The sequence below is a fragment of the Pygocentrus nattereri genome, chromosome 20 (assembly GCF_015220715.1).
Source record: "Pygocentrus nattereri isolate fPygNat1 chromosome 20, fPygNat1.pri, whole genome shotgun sequence".
NCBI lineage: Eukaryota > Metazoa > Chordata > Actinopteri > Characiformes > Serrasalmidae > Pygocentrus > Pygocentrus nattereri.
The window spans coordinates 16,770,981-16,785,492 of record NC_051230.1 but is presented as its reverse complement, the minus strand read 5'-3'; the positions used below and the strand labels follow the sequence as shown (position 1 = coordinate 16,785,492).

At 38.4% G+C, this 14,512-nt stretch overlaps 1 protein-coding gene across 2 annotated transcripts in view; it reads left to right on the top strand.

Annotated features, from left to right (window-relative positions):
• Positions 1 to 357: 357 nt before the first annotated feature.
• The window catches only part of rasa1a (RAS p21 protein activator (GTPase activating protein) 1a), a 41,725-nt gene continuing 27,570 nt past the window's right edge, over positions 358 to 14,512 (top strand). The window contains exons 1-2 of one of the 2 annotated variants that reach the window (XM_017724944.2): positions 358 to 723; positions 827 to 1,576. In XM_017724944.2, coding sequence (XP_017580433.1) covers positions 1,077 to 1,576 — 500 coding nt within the window. In that variant the 5' untranslated portion in view covers positions 358 to 723; positions 827 to 1,076. Of the gene's footprint in view, positions 724 to 826; positions 1,577 to 14,512 lie in introns of those variants that run through there. The other variant, XM_037531600.1, reaches the window with a different exon arrangement.

Sequence of the window (14,512 nt, the reverse complement as noted above, 5' to 3'; positions counted from 1 at the left end):
CGTTATTTGGATGACTGTAATATTTCCAGGCGCAACAGATCTCATCGAGTTTATTGACAGACTGTTCGATTCAGTTTAACGAACTGATTCTTTCGAACTGTCTGTTTCAACGAATCGAACCATTCACATATTAACGCCGGGACGGAAATTGGCTACAGCGTGGCCACAAAGCAATGCACGCACCTTATTTCGGTACTTTTATATTTTGAGGCGTTACATTATGTAACATTGGAAATGTATTTCAGTCATTCAGCTCGTAGCACACGCGCTGCTATTGCGTAAGTGCTGCAAGAAATGGATTCAGTCGGACTTGTGAATCGATTCGGCGGGCTTACGGACAAGAACGATTCGTTCGTGAGTCGGACACTCGAGCTCCAAGCATCTCGGCGATCTGTTAGCAGGGTCTGGGGGAAAGGAGTGGGACTGGGAGCAGCTGTGGCAAAATGTCCAACTAATCTCGAAAGAAAAGCCAACTTACGCAGGAGGAAAACATTACAGCCCGATTCACTGAGAGGAATGAAAAACGAGACGAGTGTCGGAGACTAGGGCGTAAGTGCGCGTCGGTTCAAAGAGCGACTCGGAGTGTTTTTTTTCAGAACTCACTGGAAAGAAAATAACAGCCACATAAGAAGCAGAAGACTGGCGCACACACCGACAATAAAAGCGCACATTCCCGTCAAGTGGACCGCTACCACGAACTGGCGTTTACGGGAAGCCAGAAAGGTTCGTTATCTTTCCTTATCGTCTGGCTTTGGTGTTTTTTTCTGTACATCATTTCGGAGCAGGCTTCTTATTTTCTCTCTCTCTCTCTAAACTCGAAACTCAGGAAACAATGAAGACATAACTCATCAAGTGTGCCCGTCAGCTAGCCTGGCTAGCATCGTGTGTGCCGTGGGACTAGCCGGAGCTAGCTAACGTTCAGTTAGCCTGCGAGCTAGCCGAGCTAGTTTCCCCTCAAAGAAAGTTTTTTCGCTTTAACAAATACTTGGAAACAGATTGGAAGCGGAACTTGAGGCTGAAAACAGAGAAAGAAGGGAAGGCTCTCTTCTCGAGTCACCCTCAACCCCCTGCTTTTCATGGACGCGGAGGTCAGGAACGAAGACCGGGGCACCGCACCGTCAGGGACCGGGGTTACGGTTACGGACGGCAGCAGAGGGCCCGACTCGACCCACTTTCCGTTTTACCCCAAAACTAGCCGGGTGCGGGTGAGCGACTTTCGCCAGCAGCCCTCTCGCACATCCCCGGACGGGCTTCCCGACCTGATGATTTACCCGGTGGTCGGAGAAGAGCTGTCGGCCGCGGGGAGTGGCGGGCAGCCCGCGGCTCATGGATCAGGGAGCTCAGGGACTGCTGGGGGAGGCTGTTATTCCCCCACCTCGGAGGGACCAGATAGCCGGATGTCGCCCACTTCAGCCGGCTTAGATGGGCCTTCTGTCTTCCCCCCACTGCCTCCACCGCCTCCCCCACCGCCCGGCTACGGGGCACACGGGAGCGTGGACGAAAGCGACCAGCAGGATGGACCGGAATACGAGGAAGAGGAGGCTGTTTTCTCCCTCTCTGCGCCACCTACTAACCAGTAAGGATGTTTCTCTTTCCGGTGTGATAGTTTGGTTGTTTGAAATCTATTTCAGTCTGTCTGGTCCATCAAAACCTCCTTGCTCTTCAAATAGCTAACTCTTTATGCTCTTGACAAGCAACCCAGTTCACACTTGGCTTTTCAGAATTGTGTTCAGAGAGTAAACTTCACTTCATGACTCTTCAGCGTTGTTTCATTTGTGACTTCTTAATAAATAGGCTTATATATAACAAACATACCTTCATATCTCCTGCCATCCACACTCTAAACTGTGGCCAGTTTCAGTTACCCATGAAGATTTGGAGAAATGCACTTCGTAAGCATAATGATCGGCTGGATAGGTATGCATGCTTATGAGGTTAAGATTCACCTTGCCTTCAGCTGACTGATATAGGCCCACCTTACTAAAGTAATGTAAGGCAGATGCAGTCAACCTGCTTGCTGATTACTGATTATTTCATAAAAAAAGTGATGTTTACCACAGTGATGATGCTCTGTAATGTAATTGAAAGCCGCCTATGACACTGTGGTTTGAAAGGGGTTCAGTTCGGCCTCAAAACCCCCACCCATTCGCTCTTACCAAATGACCAAATTAACTCGACACAATTCAGAATGGTTGTGGTTTATGGTTGTAGAGAAAGCGTTAACTATGCACTTGTCTTGGCTGTGTATCTGTTACTAGGCCTAAACGACACATCAGACAACATTATGACAGTTATAAGCCTGCTGGCTATTCTTGGTTAAAATAGCCTCTTCTTCATTCAACAAACACTGTATGCATTTAAGGAATTCATACCAATGTGTACATGTGCATGCAGAAGACACACATGACTAATATGTGTACTGTGCACTAGTTGATCATCAGGCTGGCAGACCAGCAGCAGATGTGACGGTAGCTTGTACTCTTTGTTTTTGTGGAAAAAGAAACAGCACTAAGAATTGTTGTGTTGCTCAGTTCCTGCTGGCCTAAACGCTGTGTAACCTGTCACACACAGGTATAGTAATGTGGTAAAAGGCAAAGGTTTCGTGAAATGCAGTATCGTTATGTTTCCAAATGACGTCAATTGTTTGAGGTTTATCAGTGCACCAAAATAGTACTGAAATGAGTAATCATATCAGAAATACTCCTCACAGAGCCCGGAACATGTCCAAACCGAGTGTTTTCAATTTTTTTTTTTTATGTGAGACGTGATGATGACTTGCCAGTGAAATGGAGATATACTTCTTTTGTACATGCATGCTGTGATGCTCATTTTTTTACAGTAATTAGATCAAAACCTGTGGGTGTTTTTGGTAACATTCAAAAGGAAACAAAGTCTATCTTTTAAAAACTGACAGACTGCCAAGGTGTACCTTATTTAAAATGAGCTAATCCATTCACAATTGAGACGGTGTCATTTTAGGTTTAATATACAGTGCTGTGTAAAAGCTGTAGACGTGTAACAAAGTATTATATAGTCATTTTTTCTGGCTAGTAAGCACTTATTTGTTAAACACAAACTTTAGAATGAATACCAATGAACAATACATTGTGATTTGGTGTCTGTCAGTGTGTTAGCTTAACCATTTCCAAAGCTGTACTTGATGAAGCCCAGTATGTACAGTTACCACTCAATACCTGCTCACCTAATCATTCCTTCATTAAAATAAATTGGGCCTGCTGATAATGCTTTATAAATTCATTCACTGGTGGAAAGCAGTGAAGTCAGGTGAAAAACCTGTGGTCTTCTAATTGTTATCTTCTAGCAAAAGAAGTCGGCTCACTATTTTTGTAAAAGTTATATTTTGTTGTATTTATATCTGTATTGCTGCCTAGAGGCTGGTAATCTCCAAACGTGATACAAATAAATGCACAAAAACATTGGTTTGCGAAAGTTGCTTTTAGAGATGCACCCCGTGTCACGAAGAAGAAGGCAAAGAGATTCGTTTCACGTTTGTCCAAAAGTCTGAATTGGTGGGACACAGCCGATTGGTCATATTAATTGTTGCTGTGCCTACATTGTACATAACTCTGGTTGCTTAAGAGTTCATGTTGCTTCTGAAAGTTTGCAGAAATTTAACAGAAGTCAAATTAATGTTGCATTTTTACCTCCTAAAAAATCCTGTTTAGTGTGAAATATATTATAATCATACACATTTTCAAATTAGTTTATCAACATCTGAGTAAATCACAGAAATTAATCTCCTGTATTTTACACAGTTCTGTACTTATGATGCTTATGCTTACCTCATATCACATGTAGCATGCAGAGTTATGTACCTCACATACCCACAGATTGAACTTAATTTTCTGATTTTCAGCATGAAGTCAATATCATTAAATGAGCAGCATGTCACATATTGTTTTATTGCTTACAGCAAGCAGATTGCACATCCCAGAGTTTAACTATATTCCCAAACCAAATGTCACTAATTTAACCTCAGCTGATTGTTGGTAGTGCATGTGACTCTACCAAGTAGTGATGCAGGGCAATATGTGATCAGGAGCTTGTCCTTTTTGTTTGCTTTTTTGTTTGCTTTTTTTTGTAATCACACTTTCTGAGTGCTTTACTAATGAAGACTTTATCTTAGTGTTGTCCAGCATATATTAGATTTTTGTTATGACTGCGTGACAGATTCTCTGTATGGATACAGAATGAAGAAAGCTGACAAATCGTAGCAATACAGGATGTGGAGGTGGGACTTTATTCTCTGTGTCTTTCAACAGTGGACCACAAGTGCATGCATGCTGTGTTCAGTCATATGCAAAAGTTTGAATACACCCAGTCAGTTTATGTGCTGTGTTGATTTTCTAAGTGAAAATAATTAAATAGATCCTCTACAAAAGTAAAATTAAACATGCCGTTTTCTGCAAGTTTTAATCTGTGTATAAAATGTGCCTTAACATTTGCACAGGCCACATTTTTATGTCTTATTTTCCCAATATTTTAAATTCAGCAAAGTAATAATGGTCATGCCGTAAAATGTGAAAAAGTGTGTTCTCTGTATAATGTGGAATTATTTTCACTTAGAAATTCAACAAAACATGTAATGTGTTCAGGGGCACCCAGTCTGTCTGCTAGTCATGTCTGCAGATTTTCGTCAAATTATTTTAACTACATTTTAAAATAAAAACTATATTTGTATTATTTAAATAAAAACAAATAATGAAAATCTAAACTTTGCCATGACCAAGTAACATGTCTGTTTACATGGTTGAGGTAGTTGAGTCTGAAGCTTTATTATAGCTGGAAAGAGGTCGCCAAGGTAATGATACCGCTTACCGTAAACAGCCTGATCTGAGTGTAGGCACGATGGAAAAGTTTTACTTAGTGCTGTATTTAAAATTTTTCCATATCAGAAAAACAGAGTTTATAATAATTCAGTGTACGTTTATTACAATGTGATCAGTGATTGCCTGAAAATGCCTGGCAAGTAATCACAGCAACACCAGATAAAACTGTGAGACTATAAGTTATTAAAGACAAGATCGATAACAAGGCCTTTGCCTGCCAGAGAAGGTTGAAGTTGTACCAGTAGTTTAAAATAAATAAATAAATAAATGTTGATCTCTGCCTTGTAAGGAGTGACATTCTTGGACTTATTGTACATTCTCAGCAAACAGTTGGCAAATGGAGGGATACACTTCTTTAAGCTCCTCCTTCCACTTCTGAAATTCATCATGACTTTTCACACTAATATGGTCTAAGTAACCACAGTGTATATAAACTGGTTGTCTTAGTTAATCATGATCTGCTAAAACGGTCTTGTATTTGCCCGATTTATGAAAGGAAGTAAGTGGTCCTGGTCTCCTCAAAATCCAGTTCGCCCACTACTTCGCGCCGGCATGCGACTGTCCAGTTAGTCACTATTGTGGAATGTGTGTTTGTACAGTAGACTAGTGACCCAAATAAGGATGAGCGTGCACTCGGAACTTGCGGCTGATAGACCCTGACGGACAGGGTTGGCACGTTCAGCAGAGGCCTGGCTGCATTCTGATCTTTGAGACCAGAGGTCCGCCATAATCTCACACTTCAGCTGTCATGCAAACCCAGCTATAAATCAGAAAGATATCAGTAAAAGGCTGTTCAATATCCAAGGCCTGTATCTGTGTACAGATAAGGATATGGAGCAGCCATATTTGTGGTTGACTGAAGACTCAATTCACTGTTGTTGCTGTTGTTGTTGATTGATTGAATTTTTAAAAAATATTATTATTATTATTATTATTATTATATTTTTTAGCCCACTGTGTGTTTTAAGTGACCACATGAAACACACTAACACAATTCCTTTATCAAAGTGGCTAAAATAGACTCATAAAAATGAAACGTTTCAATACCTGCTGCGTCACAAGCTGGAGTGCACTGCTGCTTCAATGAACAAACGCAGTGAAGGAGGTTCTGCTCACAAGACGTGTTGCTGACTCCGCGTCAGTTGGACACAAAATCACTGGCTGCTTTAAACATTCCGCCCTGGCAGATTGTCGCCTGACAGGGACTGTGATTTTAGCCAGTTCTTGAACACCCACAATCATAACTGCTTCCCCAATATGGGTGAAGACACGAAGGCTAGGAAAAAAGAGAGGCAGAAGAGTCGACATTTTCTGCCAAAGTCTGTCTATTCTGACTTTACTCTGCGTGACTCAGTAGAATTACAAGGTATAAATGTTAATAACATGATTTTATATATATATTTTTGTAAAATACGCTGCAGAGAGACAGTCTTATCGTACCGTGTAAATCACTGCCTTGTTTAGCCTTAGTGCACAGTCTTAGTAGTGCTGCTCAGTTTCTCTTTGCTCAGTACTCGGTGCGCAGCATGCTGTTTTGAATGAAACCGCTTTATTTGAAATTGTTCAGGGACAGTGTTTCAAATAGAATGGACAGTGTTTTCATAGTGTGAGTATGGTGTGAGTCACTAAAGAACAAGATTTCTAAAATCACACAGTTTGTGTGTGTGTGGCTTTAGAGGACATTCAGCTACAGCTCAACCAGCCAAACAAAACACTTCAGACGTAAAACTCCAAGTGAGCTCCACAGATGTGTTGGATATGATTCTTGCTTTCATTGTGCAACAGAGACCGTTGTTGAAAGAGACAGCTTGAAGTTCAAAACTATGAATCATACTTTACTTTTAGCTGTATAGAAGCACTTTTCTGATAAGGAGCAAAACCTGCTGTCCTTCTGTCTAGCCTGCTGTCTGCAATATGATCCAAGATAACTAATGTAGCATAGCTAGCTAATGCACTTCATGTAGATTTTAATGATTTAAGGTTGCACTCATTTACACCATCAACTTTAACTAAAAAATAGTTTGCTCAGTATGGTATCAGACTGCTGATTTTTGATGTTGACTGATTGTAGTCTTAGATTTCACCACAATTACATAAAAATATTTGTTAAGATTCTGAATTATTTAAAAAAAGTAAACTGAGTATACTGGAGGGACTACACAGAATATATTAATAAACTATAAAAATGAGGTACTTTGCTTTTTTTTATTTGTTCAAAAATGTTATATTGGGTGAATTCTTTTTTGAATGTCATTATTATTATTATTATCATTGATTAAAATTGATATTTTATAGTCAGTGCAGTTGTATCATCACAGTCTGATGTGTTTCTGTATTTTAACTTTGTCAGTATTTTGAGTATACAATATACACTCCCCGACCACTTTATTAGGTGCAAGTAAAAGGTTAGACCCCCTTTTGCCTTCAGAACTGCCTTATTCTTCGTGGCACACTTTCAACAAGGTGTTGGAAACATTCTGCAGAGATTTTGGTTGGTTATTTGAGTTACTGTCGCCTTTCTATAATCTCGAACCAGTCTGCCCATTCTCCTCTGACCTCTCACATCAACACGGCATTTTCATCCACACAACTGCCATTCACTGGATATTTTCTCTTTGTCGGTCCATTCTCTGTAAACCCTAGAGATGGTTGTGCATGAAAATCCCAGTAGATCAGCAGTTTCTGAAATACTCAGACCAGCCCATCTGGCACCAACAACCACGCCACATTCAAAGTCACTTAAATCACCTTTCATCCCTGTTCTGATGCTCAGTCTGCACTTGAGCAAGTTGTCTTGACCACCTCTACATGCCTAAATGCATTGAGTTGCAGCCATGTGATTGGCTGATTTAGCTATTTGTGTTAACAGGCAACTGAACAGGTGTACCTAATAAAAGTGACCGGTGAGTGTATATTGTCAGGATAGAAAGGTGAGTCTTAAAGCAGGTCTTTTTTTTACATGAGGCATTAAACTTAGAATAGGTTCTTGTCCTTTTCAGAGTAAGTTTAATGCATTACTGTCGGTTCTATGTAATAAACGATTGGGACACTTATCTTCTAGAGTGGTGCATTCTTCTCAATCCTATAAATGAAGCTTGATCATCTATCTGCTATGCCATTTCCTTAATTCAATCATGACAGTGGTTGTTCTTGTATTACTCTATTCCCTTGAATTTGTACTGTGACGAGGGGAGCACTGTAGAATAAATAGCGTCTGCTCTGGGATGCACAGCCCTATTCCTTAGTGCATTGTAAGCAGGCACCAATGTGTAGCGCAGTGTGAAAAACATTGACGAGGTTAGACAGGGTCCCGTGTTGGCAGCATGTGTGACTAAACTTAGTGCTTTGTAGTGCGCCAGAGACAGCCACAATCATTCATGCCTCTGTACAGTGTAATTCATTCATAAACAGTAGGGCCGGCAGGGGGATAAATATTGCACAGATGCTAAGTAGCCTGCTGCTTAATGAAGCCAAAAAATAGAACTCCCAGCGAGGCCACGCTCGCCTGAAAACGCCAAAGCCTGAGCTAAAACAAACGGCGCGCTTGAAAATGAGTAGTTGATCTTGAGTTTCCACGAAGATTAGAGCGGATTTTGAGTCATAAACAGTTTCTCTTGAGACCAGGGAACAAAAGAGAGATGGATTTAGAGATCCGTGCCACTGCTAGCGTCTTTGCCAGATATACAGTGGCTCGTGAAACTTTCCATTCACTGAGGTGTTAATTGAACACTCCTGCTGCTTAGTTGTCTTTATAGAAACATGGAATGCAGAGTAGCAAAGAATATGCATAGGCTGCTTAAGCACCAAAAGACTCGCCTCAGGATAGACTTCTCTCTTTTCTTTTACTGTAACTTTAGTAATTCCTTGTAGGCTAAGCATGCTCATGAGCCTCGTGTTTAACATGCTTTTGTTTGGCATTGATAAGGCTCTATGTCTTGTTATTCACAGTCAGTGAGTTGCTTTGTATTTGAAGACAGTCTGAGTTGGATAATTGGTGGATTTTTCCCCCCTGTTTATATTAATATTATAATAATAATATATATTACTGCCCATTTTGTTAAAGTACTCTCTCCCCCCACATAGACGGACCATCTCCCAAGCATGTTTTGTCCTATTTTAACAATTTCCAAAAGATTTAATATTGTTATGACTAAACAAAGGCACACTTTGGATAACATGAGGTGCCATATCAGCTGCTGTTTGTTTCAGATATACTGTTCAGCGCTGAATGTGCAGTAAAAATTTGCATTACAAAATTACAAGACAACACATTAGTGATGCATTCAAGACACACCAGGCCAAACAGCAAAGATTATTATTATTATTTTTAGAATTTGCCATCTTGTTTTTAATTGATAATCTGTTTTTGTTAGGCCAAAACTGAGATGACAGTTTAAATAAAAACAGTTTACATAAAATAAACATATCACTAAAATTGTTGTGCCATGTAGACTACAGAATGTACCTATGAAATCTAACGTTCATGACTGCCAAGAATAGTTGGCCATTCCATTTTCTATACTCTGGATACACTTCCAACTTTGGTTCTGTTAATATTTTTGTTATTTCTGAAACTATCTACGGATGGCATTGCTTGTAGTTTGAGCTGTTTTCTGCATATTAAATAAAATATTGTCTTTTTTAAGCAGTTTCACACCTGTACTTAAGGTTTTTGAACGTGGTACCCTCTCAATACTGAAGATGAACACAGACTATAATTTGCTTGTTTTACATCCCTTGTAGAAACCAGGAAGTAGGTTCAACTTTCTTTGCACTCCAAACCGTGCATACCTGTGTATGTATGTAGTACTTCTCCAATCTACTCACTTTAACTTTAAAAAAATATTAGTTAATTGTAATTTTCTTGTTACTTAAAGGGTCAAAATATGTGGTGTGACCGTCTGGCCATGACTGCTGTTTTGAAAACTTCTTTGAAATTACTCTAAACCTATTCGTTTTTATTTTTATCCCATTTGGCATGATTTCCTAGGTGTTTTGTTGTCCTGTTCAAAACTGCAAAGCATTTCTAATTTTATTTCCATCTGACGATGTCCATTTTATGAAATATCATGCTAAAAGCTAGCTTATTTTCTTTCTGTGCCCAATTCTACTTCTGTGGTAAATTTTGACTGAACTTGAAAATATCATGTGGTGCGACCAATGCAGAGTGTTTTCTAAAATAGATATGTCATAGATTGGCAGTTTTTGTGCTTTATATTCGAAGGATATATATCATGATATGTGATAGATGAGAGATTTTTTTATTATTTATTTTACCAGATAGCATTGTAAATGTCTCTCACCATAGGCAGTGTGTTAATTCTGACTCTTTAGAAGCATAGAGTACCTTGCTAGGAGAAGAAAAAGGAATGTATTTTTTTCTTTTAATTTTTAAAAATAAAAATTGCTGTTGTGTATTTTTTTCATTACCTGGAGGTACCTTTTTTGTTAATATTATGTCTATCGTTAGTCCAAAATTAAAATAAACTATACAGCATAGATTTATGGCATGACACTGTATTACATTGCTTTTTTTGTTTTAGCTACACTGTAAAATGTATGTTCAGTTCTAAAACAAACAAAAAAAAAATGCTTTGCAATACAATTGAATTAGCTGTAGTCAACTTCACAATTTACTTTGATTTGAAACAATAATTAAAAGTAACTGTTAATTTACGTGTTACCACATTAATTATTTTTGTTACTGTGAATCTTTTTAATGTGTAGCAGAGAAAAAAATGACAAGGAAAGGTTCCATAGGTAAAAATATTATAGTAGAAATAGAATTTGTCCTGTTTTGTCACCCACTTTTACAAATGCAGGATTTTTGGTTCTGATAAATTTTTGAAAATCAAAATGAATTTATTCCATTGGTAAGTCAAATGAAATGTTTGTTTTAAGCAAAGCTGTGAATGTGCTGCACCTTTAATGACTTGTGATGAGATTTTTAGTAAAAAAAATGTTTTTTTAATAAAATTTACTGCTTATTGATCTTTTAAAATAGATTTGAAAAAAAATATTAAGTTATTTGGAGCGACTCCATCATGTGGTGCGGTACATAATAGCAATAACTGTATTAAATTTAACATAAAATAATTTTTTTGTGGCTGAAATGCTAATCGCTGATGCAGTACGTTTGAGTTAATGGCTTTTTAAAAACCTTTTATAAATTTTATACGATTTACAAAATAAGTCTGTTACTTCATTTAAGAAGGTGATGGACAATACAGAACAAAAATATGAGATTATAAAACTCAAAAGTAATGCAAACCCTTTGTTTCTAAACACTATTGCTGAGAACTTGTAAAAAAAAAAAGTTGTGTGTCAAGGAAATGAATACATTTTGAGAAATCATGATTGCACCACATGACTTTTTTTTAAAGCCACAGCCATTTCATCTATATGGAAAAATGCTGAAATAACAATATAAAATTTAAATATGAATTTATGGGTTCACAACATTCTCAGTGTTTGAACAATTGCAGTTCATATACTTATTTTCTGTATTTTAAAATTAGCCTCATGAAAATCCTTGTACGTCATATATAATTTTTGTTAATACAATGCTGCTTAAAAGTGTATAATCTGTACTGGCACACCTGTATTGGTGTCTCATAACAGTATTAATTTAGTGGTATTCATGGATAATAAAACTTGAATAACTACAATGTATTATTTTTGGGTGCATCTCATGGTTTTGAAAGAACAGTAAAAATACACCAAAGCTAAAATAAAGTTTCCTTTGTGGAAATGTAGTTTCTGTCTTGTTAATGTTTACAATTATGTGCAAGATTCCCATTTGGTGAAATTTTAAGAGATGCAGAATGGAACAGTTCAACCCAAACAAGCTATATCAGGGTTGTAGGACATTCCTTAGCCCAGAGTACTTGGGAAGAAATAGATTTGATAAGTTTTATTAATGCAAACTTGAGTATCTGACATTGGCAATATTGCCTGGTGCGACTGTCAGATGTATTCAAGATTTGAGGTTGCATGATGTTTGAATGTTTGTGCCTTTGTTTTCGGGGTGTTATTCTACTTGCTGTTATAAATATTGATGTAGACATCAGTTGATGTAGTGTAACAATTAGAGACAAGTGATCCTCTTAGATGAAACATGAACTGTGGTCCAGTGCTTTGTCGGTAGGACCTGTCAGTGTCTCACTAATGAAGAACCTTTTCTACATGGTTTAGCTAAGCCCAGACATCTGTAGTGAAGCATAACATTATTTATAACCCCAATTCCAATGAAGTTGGGACGTTGTGTAAAACATAAATAAAAACTGAATACGATGATTTGCAAATCCTTTTCAACCTATATTCAATTGAATATACTACAAAGACAAGATATTTAATGTTCAAATGGATAAACTTAGTTTTTTGCAGTTATTCACTCATTTTGAATTTGATGCCTGCAACACATTCCAAAGAAGTTGGGACAGGGGCATGTTTACCACTGTGTTACATCACCTTTCCTTTTAACAACACTCAATAAGCGTTTGGGAACTGAGGACACTAATTGTTGGAGCTTTGTAGGTGGAATTCTTTCCCATTCTTGCTTGATGTACAACTTCAGTTGATCAACAGTCCGGGGTCTCTGTTGCCGTATTTTGCGCTACATAATGCGCCACACATTTTCAGTGGGAGACAGGTCTAGTACCCGTACTCTTTTACGACAAAGCCACGCTGTTGTAACGTGCAGAATGTGGCTTGGCATTGTCTTGCTGAAATAAGCAGGGACGTCCCTGAAAAAGACGTTGCCTGGATGGCAGCATATGTTGCTCCAAAACCTGTATGTACCTTTCAGCATTAATGGTGCCTTCACAGATGTGTAAGTTACCCATGCCATGGGCACTAACACACCCCCACACCATCAGAGATACTGGATTTTGAATTTTGCGCTGATAAAAATCTGGACAGTCCATTTACACTTTGGCCTGGAGGACACGACGTCCATGATTTCCAAAAATAATGTTGACTCGTCAGACCACAGGACACTTTTCCACTTTGCGTCAGTCCATCTCAGATGAGCTCGGGCCCAGAGAAGCCAGCAGTGTTTCTGGGTGTTGTTGATATGTGGCTTTCGCTTTGCATGGCAGAGTTTTAACTTGCACTTGTAGATGGAGCGACGAACTGTGTTCACTGACAATGGTTTTCTGAAGTGTTCTGGAGCCTATGTGGTAATATCCATTACAGAATGACGTTGATTTTTAATTAAGTTTAATCTAAGTTCATGGGCATTCAGTGTTGGTTTTCTGCCTTGCCGCTTACTTGCAGAGATTTCTCCAGATTCTCTGAATCTTTTGATAATATTGACTGTAGATGATGAAATCTCTAAATTCCTTACACACTAAGAAACGTTGTTCTTAAACTGTTGGACTATTTGCTCACGCAGTTGTTCACAAAGTGGTGAACCTCGCCCCATCCTTGCTTGCGAACGACTGAGCCTTTCAGGGATGCTCCGTTTATACCTAATCATGTCACTCACCTGTTTCCAATTAACCTGTTCACCTGTGGAATGTTCCAAACAGGTGTTTTTTTTAGCATTCCTCAACTTTCCCAGTCTTCCTTTGCCCCTGTCCCAACCTCTTTGGAACGTGTTGCAGGCATTAAATTCACAATGAGTGAATATTTGCAAAAAACAAAGTTCATCCGTTTGAACATAAAATATCTTGTTTATGTAGTGTATTCAATTGAATATAGGTTGAAAAGGATTTGCAAATCATCATATTCTGTTTTTATTTGTGTTTATTTGTCCCAACTTTCCATTGGAATTGGGGTTGTACATTTTTTTTAAAAGTTCATCTCATCAGTGCTTGTTATACTGTATAGCAAGCTTTCCAAGCATGTGCAGTGTCATCACTTAATAAAGCAAAGATGGGTTTCAAATGCCATCATATAGGTCTGCTTGTGTCCCCCTGTTTAGGAAATAACCTCTTAGTGCAGTAAATTACAATCATCCATACTTAAATTGTTTTAAGCTGTTGTACAGTAACTACATTGCATTTGAAAAAATATCTATTATTTTTTCAAATTTAGTTGTTTGTCTATAAATAACAGTATTTGACATCAAGTGATTGTCCTTCATATGTGCTCTACAGACTGGACAGAAGCTCAGAATTATGCATTTTGCATTTACTCAAACGTACAGCACGATAAAGCACTGCCTCTACTCCATAGTCACTGCTCACCAAAGATGGTCTTTTATCTCTCCATCTGTATGTCAGCAGAGAGTGCCCATGTGCTACTGCTCTCACTGTCGCTGAGTCTAACAAGCTGTGACACTGTCATGTGTGAAAAAAAAACAAAGCTGCTTCACAGCTGTTCCTGGACCCCTTCTCCACTCTACCTTTTTTTCCACTGTGGAAACTCCAGAAGAAAAAAAACCAAACAAACGTCCCAGTTAGCCCAGGCAGTTTGCATAATGGTTGGATTTTAAGTAACCCAGGAGGTCTTCAAATTCCAAAATGCTACGGTTGTCCTGGTAGTGTAGAGAAATACTTACAGAGCAAAGCTCCATGATATTTCATCTGTGAATTGTTGTCACGTTGACTAGAGGTCCACTGGTCCTGAATTTTTTTTATGGCTTTTTTATTAGCTTATTGACCGATTTTTAATATGCATTTTATTTATGTATTTTTGCAGGCAGCTAAAACATTAAC